At 42.6% G+C, this 15,060-nt stretch overlaps 1 protein-coding gene and 1 long non-coding RNA gene across 7 annotated transcripts in view; one reads left to right on the top strand and one right to left on the bottom strand.

Moving 5' to 3' along the window:
- Positions 1–15,060, bottom strand: part of tesk2 (testis associated actin remodelling kinase 2) — a 106,403-nt gene that overhangs the window by 67,994 nt on the left and 23,349 nt on the right. For all 6 annotated transcript variants that reach the window (XM_087990569.1, XM_087990568.1, XM_087990571.1 and 3 more), the window contains one exon: positions 10,676–10,964. In XM_087990569.1, the coding sequence (XP_087846695.1) occupies positions 10,676–10,891 (216 nt within the window). In that variant the 5' untranslated portion in view covers positions 10,892–10,964. The remainder of the gene's footprint in view (positions 1–10,675; positions 10,965–15,060) is intronic.
- The window catches only part of LOC148149129 (uncharacterized), a 41,496-nt gene that overhangs the window by 4,727 nt on the left and 21,709 nt on the right, over positions 1–15,060 (top strand). The window contains exon 2 of the long non-coding RNA XR_015758143.1: positions 1,875–2,026. This is a non-coding gene — a long non-coding RNA (uncharacterized LOC148149129). The remainder of the gene's footprint in view (positions 1–1,874; positions 2,027–15,060) is intronic.

Below are 15,060 nucleotides of genomic sequence, written 5' to 3'. Positions count from 1 at the left end.
TACTGTTCCAGAAAGCTATCTCGCACATATTTCAGGAATTCATCCTCTAAAGCAGTGCTGACTTGGTTAAGTCAGTCGACATGCTAATGATGTCACCCATTATCATTGCGTTGCCAACAAAACATACATCCAACTTCTTGAATTAAAGCATGCCCTACATTAGGACTATAGTTTGATGTTTAGAAACACCTCTCAATGGTTGCCACCTCTTACTCCACTGAATGGATTCTATTCCTCGATCCTTTGATTGAAGATCCTCTCTTACAAATTTTTAATGTCATTCTTTATAAAAGCACTACTCCAATACTTTTCCTTTTCATCCACTCCTAAATACGGACTATTCCTAGATATTCAGTCCCAATCTTGATCAGCCTGAAATCACTTCACCCTTTCCAGTGGCATTACCAAATCTCCCTGCAAGGATGTTCAGCCTGGTCCTGCAAAGATAGAATCCATCTGACTTCTAAAGCTTCCACCCATCACAGAACTGGTCCCAATGCCTCAGAAATCTGAAGTGTTTCCTCCCAGTTTTCTAGCAAATGTTTGATCACTCAATTCTCTTGTTTATACTCACTACTATGTGAGACTGGGAATAATCCTGAGATTACTGATTTGGAAGTCCAGTTTTACAAACTCCTTCATAATGCCCAGATATTTCCTTTGAAGACCTTATCTTCTTCTTAACAAGATGAAACACAACCTCTATTCATTCTTCTCCAGAAGAAGAATGACTGCAACCATTGTGATGGCTTTAAACCTGGCAAAATACCATCCTGGAGTCATGTCTGTGGACACAGAAATATCTGTGTTCTACAAACTAAAGAAACCCCATCAATACTGCTCTTCCATTCACCTGCTCCCCCTCCTTTACAACTGAGCTGCCCGTGGTGCTAACATCTTGCCTCTGATTGCATTCCTCCAGAGGAACTAGTACCCTCACCAAAGTGGAAAACCATTTGCAAAATCAATGGACTGCCCAGTGGTCACCCATTCCTTATCAGCCTGCACTCCTCTATGCTGCAGTGTGACATCATCCTCTGCCTCACAAACGCATAGGTGATGCTTGTCACCATTCAAGTTCTAAAACCCAGAACTCTAGTTTCTGCAGACGGTGACATATGTCCAACTCAGAAACATGGTGCACCCATGACTTAACATATTCCACAGACTATGAATGTTAAGTGACTGAATTACTCTGCCATATTTAATTGTACCAGCCAGTTACTCACCAACAGCTCATGTTGCTGTTGCAAAGTGGGAGTTAAGTTTTGGACAGTGCTAAACATAAATTAAAAAGGGGTTGTAAAAAAGTAACTCCTTCCAATTTCATCTCACTAACAAGTGGTCAGTTTATCTACTGGTGTGATCATGATAGCAATCAAGTGTGAGACATTAGTTGTACGATACAATTTTGTGCACTTGACTAGCCTACAGAACAGTTTTCCCAATTTTGTTATTACTTTCTGGAAGCAGAAACTAGTTTTCAAAATCAACTGCGTGCCTATGGTTTCTGTTCCAACAGTTTCCTTAACTTTTTTTAAAAATCTAAGTCTGATACAGTGGAGTGGCTGGCTAGACCATTTTGGTGGACAATTAACAGTCAACCATACTGATTTTTATTTGGAGTCAAATTAGGGCAGACCAAGTAAAGGCAGCAAATTGACTTCATTGAGGATATCCACGAGGGCATGATGAAAGACATGCAGGTGTAGCAAGCAATTTGCAGGGCAAATGGTATTAACAGCTCTAAAAAGAACTACTCTTGCTCCTGGCTTCTATGTTTCTACAGATGAAAAGTTAAGTAAAACAGTAAAAGAAACTGAGAACATGATTGGGACTCAGACAACTTATCATTTCATTCTCCATTTTGACAGAGCAGCGAAGCAAGAAGGTGGAGTGAAGCGAGGGCTTCCGGGAAGGTAAAGGCTTAATTTATATTTGGGAAGTGGCTAAACTAGAGATACTACACGTATAATATCTCCCGCCCACTCCCACTCCTCTAACCGGAAGAAAAAGACTCTGTAAGGTAAGGCTTTTATTTTTTTTCTTTATCTTTCTTTTTCATATATTTAAGCACATTGTTTGGTTTTAGTTAGAACATAGAACATAGAACAATACAGCACAGAACAGGCCCTTCGGCCCACGATGTTGTGCCGAACATTTGTCCTAGCTTAAGCACCTATCCATGTACCTATCCAATTGCCACTTAAAGGTCACCAAAGATTCTGACTCTACCACTCCCACAGGCAGCGCATTCCATGCCCCCACCACTCTCTGGGTAAAGAACCCACCCCTGACATCTCCCCTATACCTTCCACCCTTCACCTTAAATTTATGTCCCCTTGTAACACTCTGTTGTACCCGGGGAAAAAGTTTATGACTGTCTACTCTATCTATTCCTCTGATCATCTTATAAACCTCTATCAAGTCACCCCTCATCCTTCGCCGTTCCAATGAGAAAAGGCCTAGCACTCTCAACCTATCCTCGTACGACCTATTCTCCATTCCAGGCAACATCCTGGTAAATCTTCTCTGCACCTTCTCCAAAGCTTCCACATCTTTCCTAAAGTGAGGCGACCAGAACTACACACAGTACTCCAAATGTGGCCTAACCAAAGTCCTGTACAGTTGCAACATCACTTCACGACTCTTGAATTCAATCCCTCTGCTAATGAACGCTAATACACCATAGGCCTTCTTACAAGCTCTATCCACCTGAGTGGCAACTTTCAAAGACCTATGAACATAGACCCCAAGATCCCCCTGTTCCTCCACCTCACTAAGAACCCTACCGTTAACCCTGTATTCCGCATTCTTATTTGTCTTTCCAAAATGGACAACCTCACACTTGGCAGGGTTGAACTCCATCTGCCACTCCTCAGCCCAGCTCTGCATCATATCCAAATCCCTTTGCAGCCGACAAGAGCCCTCCTCACTATCCACAACTCCACCAATCTTCGTATCATCTGCAAATTTACTGACCCACCCTTCGACTCCCTCATCCAAGTCATTAATACAAATTACAAACAGCAGAGGACCCAGAACTGATCCCTGCGGAACTCCACTTGTAACTGGGCTCCAGGCTGAATATTTACCATCTACCACCACTCTCTGACTTCGACAGGTTAGCCAGTTTTCTATCCAATTGGCCAAATTTCCCTCTATCCCATGCCTCCTGTCTTTCCGCATAAGCCTACCATGGGGAACCTCATCAAATGCCTTACTAAAATCCATGTATACTACATCCACTGCTCTACCCTCATTCACATGCTTGGTCACCTCCTCAAAGAATTCAATCAGACTTGTAAGGCAAGACCGACCCTTCACAAATCCGTGCTGGCTGTCCCTAATCAAGCAGTGCCTTTCCAGATACTCATAAATCCTATCCCTCAGTACCCTTTCCATTACTTTACCTACCACCGAAGTAAGACTAACTGGCCTGTAATTCCCGGGTTTATCCCTATTCCCTTTTTTGAACAGGGGCACAACATTTGCCACTCTCCAGTCCCCTGGTATCACCCCCGTTGACAGTAAAGATGAAAAGATCATTGCCAACGGTACTGCAATTTTCTCTCTTGCTTCCCACATAATCCTAGGATATATCCCATCAGGCCCGGGGGACTTGTCTATCCTCAAGTTGTTCAAAATGTCCAACACATCTTCCTTCCTAACATGTATCTCCTCTAGCTTACCAGTCCGTTTCACACTCTCCTCTTCAACAATACGGTTCCTCTCATTCGTAAATACTGAAGTAAAGTACTCATTCAAGACCTCTCCTATCTCTTCCGACTCAATACACAGTCTCCCACTACTGTCCTTGATTGGACCTACCCTCGTTCTCGTCATTCTCATGTTTCGCACATACGCATAAAATGCCTTTGGGTTATCCTTGATCCTATCCGCCAGAGATTTTTCATGCCCTCTCTTGGCTCTCCTAATCCCTTTCTTCAGGTCCCTTCTGGCTATCCTGTATCCCTCCACTGCTCTGTCTGAACCCTGTTTCCTCAACCTTATGTAAGCCTCCTTCTTCCTCTTTACCAGACATTCAACCTCCCTCGTCAACCAAGGTTCCCTCACACGACCATTTCTTTCCTGCCTGACCGGTACATACATATCAAGGACACGTCGTATCTGTTCCTTGAAAAAGTTCCACATTTCCACGACATCCTTCCCCGACAGCCTATGCTCCCAACTTATGCTCCTCAGATCCTGTCTTACAGCATCGTAATTACCCTTCCCCCAATTGTAAAACCTACCCTGTTGCACGCACCTATCTCTCTCCATAACCAAGGTGAAAGTCACAGAATTGTGGTCACCATCACCAAAATGTTCACCCACTAACAAGCCATCACTTGTCCCGGTTCATTACCAAGTACCAAATCCAAAATGGTCTCCCCTCTGGTCGGACAATCTACATACTGTGTTAGAAAAGCTTCCTGGACACACTGCACAAACACCGCCCCATCCAATCTACTTGATCTAAAGAGCTTCCAATCAATATTTGGGAAGTTGAAATCGCCCATGACTACTACCCTGTGGCTTCTGCACCTTTCCAAAATCTGTTTCCCAATCTGTTTCTCCACATCTCTGCTGCTATTGGGGGGCCTATAGTAAACACCCAACAAGGTGACTGCACCTTTCCTATTTCTGACTTCAGCCCATACTACCTCTAAAGGCAGATCCCCCTCGAACTGCCTTTCTGCAGCGGTTATACCATTTCTAATTAGCAACGCCACCCCCCTTCCTTTTTTACCATCCTCCCTAATCCTACTGAAACATCTGTAACCAGGAACCTCCAACAACCATTCCTGTCCCTCTTCTATCCACGTTTCCGTGATGGCCACAACATCGTAGTCCCAGGTACCTATCCACGCCTTAAGTTCACCGACCTTAGTTAGTTCATATAAAGCTAAGCTTACAATGGCAGGGGACCTCAGACCCATGGCCTCTTGCTTGATGTGGGAGATTAGGAACGTATCTGATGTTCCTGACTCTTACACTTGCAAGAAGTGCGTCCAGCTGCAGCTCTTGTTTGACCGCATAACAGCTCTGGAGCTGCGGATGGACTCACTGTGGAACATCCGCAATGCTGAGGAGGTTGTGAATAGCACGTTTAGTGAACTGGTCACACCCCAGGTTAGAATTGCTGAGGGAGACAGTGAATGGGTGACCAAAAGGCAGAAAAAGAGTAGGAAGGCAGTTCAGGTGTGCCCTGTGTTCATCTCCCTCCAAAACAGGTATACTGTTTTGGATACTGTTGGGGGAGATGGCATGCTAGGAGAGGGCAGCAGTTGTCGATCATGGCACTGTGGCGGGCACTGCTGTTCATAACGGCAGGAAAAAGACTTGTAGGGCCATAGTCATAGGGGATTCTATTGTAAGGGGAGTAGATAGGCGGTTCTGTGGCCGAAAACGGGACTCCTGGATGGTATGTTGCCTCCCAGGTGCCCAGGTCAGGGATGTCACCGATCGGCTGCAGAGCATTCTGAAAAGGAGAGGGTGAACAGCCATTTGTCTTTTTGCATAGGCGCACCAACAATATTAGTAAAAAAATGAGATGATGTCCTGAAAGAAGAATTGAGGGAGCGAGGAGAGAAGTTAAAGAGGAGGACCTCAAAGGTAGTGATCTCAGGATTACTACCAGTACCACGTGCTAGCCAGAGTAGAAATGAAAAAAATAGGCAGGATGAACACGTGGCTTGAGGGATGGTGTAGGAGGGAGGGATTCAGATTTGTTGGACATTGGGACCCGTTCTGCGGAAGGTGGGACTATTACAAAATGGACGGTATATATCTGAACCAGACTGGAACCAATGTCCTTGGGGGAGTTTTTGCTACGGCTGTTGGGGAGCTTTTAAACTAATGTGACAGGGGGCTGGGAACCAGAAGAGAAAACAAGTAGTTAGCGAGGTGAAGACTGGAGACTAAGAATCATAAAGATAGCATTAACAAAGGGAAAAGTAGACAGAGAGCAGATGAATGCAAAAGAAACTGGTGGCTTGAAAAGCATCTACTTGAATGCAAGGAGTATAGTGTGTAAGGCAAATGAACTCAGGGCTTGGATTGGTGCCTGGGAGTAAGACTTTATTGCAGTCAGAGACTTGGTTGAAGGAAGAGCATGATTGGCACCTAAAGTTGCACTGCTGGTCAGGGATGATATCACGGCTATGCTGAAGGAGGATATTATGGAGGTCTTGGGTAGTGAGGCATTATGGGTGGAGCGGAGAAATAAGAAGGGTGCAGTTACATTGTTGGGGCTGTATTGCAGGCCTCCCAACAGTGAGCGTGAGGTAGAAGAACAAATAGGTAAACAGATTATGGAAAGATTTAGAAGCAATAGGGTAGTAGTGATGGGAGATTTTAATTTTCCCAACATTGACTGGGATACACTTAGCGTCAGAGGTCTGGATGGGGTAGAATTTGTAAGAAGCGTCCAGGAAAGTTTTCTAGAGCAGTATGTCAATAGTCCGACGAGGGAAGGGGCCATTTTGGATCTGGTACTGGGGAACGAGCCAGGCCAGGTGGTAGAAGTTGCGGTGGGGGATTTGTTTGGGAACAGTGACCACAATTCTGTAAGTTTCAGAATACTCTTAGATATAGATGAGAGTGGTCCTAAGGGAAGAGTACTAAACTGGCCAAGGCCAATTTTATCAAAATTAGGCAGGAGCTCGGAAATGTGGATTGGACACAGCTATTTGAAGGGGAGTCTACATTTGATATGTGGGAAGCTTTCAAAGATAGGTTAAAGATAGTGCAGAATAGACATGTCCCATTGAAGGCAAAGGATAAGAAGGGCAAGATTTGTGAACCGTGGATGACAGGAGAAATTGTACGACTAGTCAAGAGGAAAAAGGAAGCGTACATAACGTCTAGGCAGTTCAGAACAGAACAGGCCCTGAAGGAATATCGGAAGAGTAGGACAAGCCTTAAACGAGGAATCCAGCCAGCTAAAAGGGTTCACAAAATAGCTTTAGCAAGCAGAATTAAGGAGAATCCCAAAGCACTTTATTCTTATAAAAGAAGCAAGCAGGTAACTAGAGAAGGATCGGTCCACTAAAGGATAAATGAAGGAAGGCTAAATGAAGGAAGGCTGTGTGTCAAACCTGACAGAATGGGTGAGATTCTGAATGATTACTTTGCATCAGTGCTCACTGAGGAGAGGAACATGATGAATGTTGAGGTAAGAGATAGGAGTTTGATTAGTCTGGATCACGTTGACATAAGTAGGGAAGATGTGTTGGGTAGGCTAGAGGTTATTAAGGTAGACAAATCCCCAGGACCAGATGGGATCTATCCCAGGTTGCTGAGGGAGGCGAGAGGGGAAATAGCTGGGGCCCTGACAGATATCTTTGCGGCATCCTTCAATACAGATGAGGTGCCGGAGGACTAGAGGGTTGCTCACGTTGTTCCCTGTACAAGAAAGGTAGTAGGGATATTCTGGGTAACTACAGACCAGTGAGCCTGACGTCGGTGGTGGGAAAGTTGCTGGAGAAGATATTGAGGGATAAAATCTATTTCTATTTGCAAAAGAATGGGCTTATCAGTGATAGGCAACATGGTTTTGTGCGGGGGAGATCGTGCCTTACCAACTTAATAGAGTTCTTTTGAGGAAGTGACCAGGTTGATAGATGAAGGAAGCGCTGTACATGTCATATACATAGACCTTTAGTAAGGCGTTCAATAAGGTTCCCTATGGTAAACTAATGGAGAAAGTGAAGTCACATGGTGTGCAGGATGTTCTAGCTAGGTGGATAAAGAATTGGTTGACAGAGATGGAGCGTAGTAGTTGAAGGGAGTTTCTCAAAATGGTGTTCCACAGGGATCAAGTGCTGGGGCCACTGTTGTTTGTGATATACATAAATTATCTGGAAGAGGGCACTGTTGGTATGAGGTGACACGAAGATTGGTGGAGTAGCAGAAAGCATAAGGGACTGTCAAAGAATACAAGAGACTATAGATAGACTGGAGAGTTGGGTGAAGAAGTGGCAGATGGCGTTCAATCCAGGCAAATGTGAGGTGATGCATTTTGGGAAGTCAAATTCTTGAGCGAACTATACAGTAAATGCAAGAGCCTTGGAAAAAGTTGATAGGCAGAGAGATCTGGGAGTGCAGGTCCATTGAACCCTGAAGGTTGCTGCACAGGTGGATAGAGTAGTCAAGAAGGCATATGGTGTGCTTGCCTTCATCGGACTGGGTATTGAGTATCGGAGCTGGCAGGTCATGCTAAAATTGTACACAACATTGGTTTGGCCACATTTAGAATACTGTGTACAGTTCTGGTCACCACATTACCAAAAGGATGTGGATGTTTTGGAGAGGATGCATAGAAGGTTTACAAGGATGTTGCCTGGTATGGAAGGTGCTTTACGATTTCCAATTCAAATGAATCAGTTTTCCAAAAAAAAACTAGACTGGCCACTTCGTTTAGGATACTGGCCACATGATTATGAAATCACTGGTTAAGCTAGAAAACAGTTCACCACCTCCATAAGCCTATATGTTAAAAATGACTGTTCGCTTAACAACATTCTTTTTCAATGAACTTTGATTAAAGAGAAATAGTGAATGTAAACTGGTCAACATGCCACCAGAAGAATTAATCGTCCTGTTTTACAGCAGCATTGGATTAATTTAACAGGACGTGGCCTACTATTCTCTTCATTTGCTTTTAAGTTAAAATTAGCAAAAGGCCCAAAACAGGACATGTTAAAATGGTAATCGCTAAGAAAACATTCATGTTTAAAGCCTGGCCACCTACCCCCACAACTTCCACCTAATCCTTTCTACCAGTAAGAAAGTCAATCAACATTACTGAACCTTTTGAGATGAACAGTCAATTTGTAATTGAGTCACTTACTAGGGTCTCCTTTCACACTTTATAGTACACAATAAAATCAAAACATTCCTCCAGATCAGACTGGGCGCCAATTAACTGTGTGAACATAACATAAATCAGCACAATTGTGGCAGAACAAATTAGTGCTCAACCAATTTTCCCAGGGTGCAGTCACTGTGTTTCTGGATTGTTGTTGCACTATAAAGACCAGACATCAAACAAGGCAACAGGATTGGTGACAATAAATCCTAGGCATAGAAAAACTGGAGTCAATGGGAATCGGGAGGAAATATTCTGACAGTTGGTATCATAACTGCCACAAAGGAAGATGATTGTAGTTGTTGCAAGTCATTCATCTCAGCTCCAAGACATTTCTTCAGAGCTCCTCAGGATAGTCTCCTGGGTCCAACCATTTTCAGTTGCTTCCCATCTTTCGGTCAGAAGTGGGGATGTTCCCCAATGACTGCACGATGTTCAACACCATTCACAACTCCAATACTGAAACATTCCACTTCCAAATGCAACAAAACATGGACGATATCCAGGCTTGGCATGAGAAGCAGCAAGGAGCATTCACACCACACAAATGCCAGACAATGACCATCTCACCACCCTTTGACATTCAAATGGTATTGCCATCACAGAATCCCCCACTATCAACATCCTGAGAGTTACCATTGACTGGAAACAAAAGTGGATTCCCATATAAATACAGTGGCTATAAGAACAGGTCAGAAGCTAGACGTTGGTTAGAATTTTTTTTTTTTTTAAGATTCCCTACAGTATGGAAACAGGCCCTTCAGCCCAATAAGTCCACACCAACCCTCCAAACAGAAACCCAACCCCCTATATTTACCCCTGACTAATCCACCTAACACCACGTGCAATTTAGCATGGCCAATTCACCCGCCCTGCACATTTTTGGATTGTGGGAGGAAACCAGAGCACCCGGAGGAAAATCATGCAGACACGGGGAGAATGTGCAAACTCCACACAGTTGCCCGAGGCGGGAATTGAACCCGGATCCCTGGCGCTATGACGCAGCAGTGCTAACCACTGAGCCACTGTGCCGCCCCCAGTAGTGAGTAACTCACTACTGCTTCCCAAAAACCTATCCACCATCGCCAAGATACAAATCGTGAGCAAGACGGAATACTCCCCAATCGTCTGGATGAGTGCAACTCCAAAAACAAACCAGAAACTTGATACCACCCAGGACAAAGCAGCCCACTTGACTGGCAACACATCCACTTCCTCCACATGCATTCAGTGTGTACCATCTACAAGTTGCACTACAGAGATTCACCGAAAGATCCTTAGATAGCACCTTGATATTCTTCAGTTTGTACAGATCAGCTACAACATATCTCTGGAGTTAGTGGTAACCATAACTTCCTAGCTCAGAGGTACGGACACTACCACTGCACTACAAGGGACCATCTCTCAAGCAAGGAGCTGAAACATGCATATCCAAAGGAGATTGACATTCACAATAACAGTTCACATTTCAACAGCATCCAGAAGTAATTAAGGCACTTCCTTTATAGTACAATAACATAAACATGTTTTTCTTTTAAGCTTAATTAGGCTCGATTAAGATTTCAAGATATTTCACATTAGACAGGCTTTCTCCTCTTGGTCAACAGATTACACAGCAATAAGGCCACAGAATCCTGGGATTCATACTGACCATTCCGTTTCCTGGCTTCCAAAGACGACAGATTAACAAATGAGGAAGGTACAAACAATATAAAAATCACATTTCATAACAGAGATTATAAGTCCTTCACTGCCAGTTATATTTTACAAAAAGGTAAGTACTAGAATACATTAACAAACCTTGTAAACTTCAGAGAAAAATCCAGATCCTATTTTTTCACAGGTGAAATCGTCAAGTCTAGTAAGTCTGGACACAGCACTACTCAGGGCTCTGTAGGTTGATGGAAACCCTGTCCCTGATTGAGCAATGCCACCTTCTCTATTGCCATCAAAATCCTCTGGTCGCTCATTCCTTGACGGCAAGCCAGCTATCGAATTCCTTTTGTTTCGATCCATTCCAGAGTGTGGCAAAAATGGCTTTCACATTTTAGCATCCAGAATTCTTTTCAATTACTTAGTTGGAAGCGAGCTGAAGGAAAGACAAGACATATTTAGTCATTCAATAAAATCTATTAACCCAATTCTTCTGCTGACATCAATAATTACAAAATTATCACTGTCATATAAAATCTGACATGAAGGCTTCATATCCAACATTTGTGGCAGGTTTTCCAAGTCTAAGTTGATTGTTTGTTAAAAAGATGCTGGGTCTCAATTTAGTATTAGCAATAGTACTGAACACTGGCACGAGGTCAACAGTGGTTCAAAGCTTGTCCAGAATTCACAATGTGGTTTAGAAACTTCCCCTCCAGTTTCTGTACATTTACTCCAACCGTTACAGCAGAATCATTCAACTTCAAATAATTCTAAGACTCAAGGCTGCAACTCACCAGCTTCTCTCATCCAAGCATGTTTTTGCTAATAAAGAATTTGCCAAAATGAAGCTAAAAATTAATCAAATGTTCCTCAGTATAACTAGAGGTTATTTGGCTATAATTTGCATTTTGTTAACACAAATTCACTGCAACGTGTGTGATGAATTGGGGACACTGTTGCCTCACAGCAACAAGGAAGCAGCTTCTATTCCACCCTCTGGCGACTGCTTATGTGGAGTTTGCACACATTCTCCCAGTGAGTGCGTGGGTTTCCTCCAGGCGCTTTGGTGTCCTCCCACAGTCCAAAGATGTGCCGGACAGGTGAATTGGCCATGCTATGTTTCCCATAGTGTTCAGGGATGTGTAGGCGAGGTGCATTAGCCAGAGGAAATGCAAGAGGTAGTAGGGGAATGGGTCTGGGGTGGATACTTGGAGGGACGGTGTGAACTTGTTGAGCCAAATGGCCTGTTTCCACACTGTAGGAATTCTATGATTCGAAAGCATAAACTTTTAAAACGTGGTGGCTGTAATGCAATGAAATCGCCAACTCCATAGGTGCTGTTTCTCAAGCGTGATTTTTCTACAATGCGGGCTTGCACAAGAACATAGCCATCGCATTATAGAACTACGTGTACACAATTACACAGAACCAACAGTGCTGTCGATTGCCTTAATCATTGAAATAAAGTCCATTAACTTAATTCCTAATTCAGCAACTTATCCAGCATTGAGCAACTGAATTCTCTTCATCAGCCATAAAATAACCAGAGGAATTAAAAATACACCAGAGAATACAAGTTTAAGATTACGAGCAAAAGAATCAGGGTGAGAGACTAGGAGAACTACAAATTATGGTTATGATCTGAATGCACTGCCTGAAAAGGGTGATGGAGGAAGATTCATTAGTAAGATTAATACATGTCCAAGTACCTTTGTGAGGATGGAGAGGTTGGGGGGTGGGGTGAGTAAAAAAGGGTGATAGGGAAAACAGCTGAGAATGGAATGAAGTGGACAATTGTTTCAAAAAGTCAGCACAGGCACGATAGGCCAGAGAGTATATTGTCTACTGAAGCTCAATACCATTTCCAAATACAAATTTTTGATTGATTTCAGTCTTAAATTCTAATTAACTCCATATTCCTTAGATATACTTTCCCCTTCTACTTCAAAATTATCTAGTTCTGATATCAAGTCTATATATCTCCTTGCTCTGAAATCCCCAAGTAAAATAGTCAAATAAATCCTCAGATAATTTTAAACACTGCTGTGATAATCATTCCAGCTTCTAAACTCAGTTATTGTGCACATAACTGGTCATAATTTAGCACTTTAAATATTATCTGGAGAATTGGAGATATGTAGTCCCTTCAAATCAAATACATCTTTCCTGAGATTTACTGTTCAAAATGAATGCAGCACTCCAAAACATTTTCTGACTAAAACACGCTCTGCACCAAAACAAACAAAACACACTCATACCTGACTGATTTCGAACACTCTTTTTGATCATTTGTACTAGAATGAATTGGATACATGGCGATCCAACAGCTACAACTCTTGCAAGGCTCCAAGTTACTACATTCAAAAATCTTAATTTGTATCTCATTTTCAAAGTAAGTTACTTCTCATTTCCTCAGAGATAAATGCATTATTGATCTGCCCAGATATACTTCATGCATCATTGTAGCTTCCTGCTTCCATCTACACAACCAATGATGCCAAAATTAATATCTGCCGCCAAATTCGAAACACAATTTTATTCCTTCATGTCAATCATTGATAGATCTTCTGAAAAGTAGTAGTCTCAGATACAGGTCTGCCAAAGTGATGCATGCCCTTCATCATATCCTATAAACTAGAAAAGGGAAGGATAAGGAAATATTCTATCTACCAACTTAATTTACAAGGTTCCATCCATTGCCACGTGTACAAGGGTAGTCTATTATACAGAGCCTTAAATACTTTCTGATAGTTTATGTGGACACTATCCACAGACACACCCCCATCCTCATGCCCTCCTTCCCCAGTTATGGATTCCTGGAACATTTCTCACAACTGATGTTGTTATAAACAATGACTTTTCTAGAAAGGCAGAATTGAAAGGTAAGGAAGTTATACTAAACAAGTGTTGAATATTACTATAGTATAGAAGTGATATAGGCCCTAGGCAGGGTGCAAAGAATATTAACAAGGATGATATCTGAATGTGTGGGCATACAAGTTAAAAAAGCTGAGTAAAATAAATAGACTACTCAACTCCAAACCTGCTTTTGCAATTTAACACCATCCTGCCCAATCTGAATCCTAATTCAATCCAAACCATTTTTTTTATAACATGTGGAAAGCAAATATCTACTTATCTCAGATTTAGACCAAATCTATTAGGGTTTTAAAGAGTGGATAGAGATAGGAAGTTTCCTTGTCTAGGAGCAAGCATAACTAAAAAGGTCATCAATACAAGATAGTCAGCAAGAAACCAATTAGAAATTCAAAAGAAACATCTGCACCCAAACAACGCTAAGAATTTGGAACTCCCCATCACAGGCAGTAGTTCATGTGAGTGACCTCTCAATTGACCTCTTGAAGGTGATGGTGAGCTGGCTTCTTGAACCGCTAAAGTCCTTGGAGCACAGAAACACCCCCCCCCCACATTGTTGGGAAGTGAACGTCGACTCTCCTACTCTTTGGATACTACCCCACCTGTTGTGCTTTTCCAGCATAACACTTTTTGACTAACTCTCCAGCATCTGGAGTCCACACTTTCTCCATGATACTGACCCAGCAAGAGTGATGGAACAGAGACACAGACATAATGGTATGTGACTTGGAGGGGAGCCTTCAGACGGTGATGCTCCTCCACATCTGCTGTCTTCATCCTTTCAGGTGTTAGATGGTGTCAGAGAATTGGGTTGCTTTGTCCTGCATAATATTGTCAAGTGTTTCTTTTAATTATGTCATTGGATGTGGATATCACCAACAAGATCAGTATTTGTTGCCTATTCCTAATTGCCTTTGAACTGCAGGAAGAGGTCTGCCATTACACAGAGGATAGTTGAGAGTTGACCACATTGTTGCAAGTCTGCAGACACACACAGGCTCAACCTGGTAAGAATGGAAGATTTCTTTCCCTGTCGGCATTAGTGAACTAAATGGTTTTTATGACAATAGTTTCATAGTCACCATTACTGAGACTAGCTTTAGACTCCATACTTAGTAACTGAATTTAAACTCCACCAGTTGCCATGTTCCCAATGACATTAGCTTGAGTCTATGGATTACTAGTCCAGGGACATTAAAACTATAACATCATCTCTCCAAGATGGTGAGCTGCACAAGTCCAGGCAAATGGGAAATGCCTTGATTTTTGCCTTGTAGATGGTAGCCCGGCATTAGGATGCAGCAAATTATGCACCACAGAATTCCTAGACCATGAGCTGCTCCTGTAGCCACAGCATGTACATGGCTCATTTGGTTTTCTTTTTAAACACCTAAAATGTTGATAGTGAAGGTTCAGGTACAATGCCATAGAGTGTCAAGGACTATGGTTAGATTTTCTTGTTTGAAATAGTTATTGCTTGGCAAAGTGACAAATAACAGGCACACCATACATCAGCCCAAATCTGGATGCTGTCCAGGTTTTGCTACATATAGAAAGAGCTGCTTCAGTATCTATGTAGTCATCAGTGACCATCTCTACTTCCACTCTGATGGAGGAAAAGTAATTGGTGAAACTGCTGAAGTTTGAGAAGA

This window comes from Chiloscyllium plagiosum, unplaced genomic scaffold (genome assembly GCF_037043375.1).
Source record: "Chiloscyllium plagiosum isolate Xiang-an unplaced genomic scaffold, Cpla_swu_hap1 HiC_scaffold_9, whole genome shotgun sequence".
Taxonomy (NCBI): Eukaryota; Metazoa; Chordata; class Chondrichthyes; order Orectolobiformes; family Hemiscylliidae; genus Chiloscyllium; species Chiloscyllium plagiosum.
This window is presented reverse-complemented; position numbering and strand designations above follow the sequence as displayed.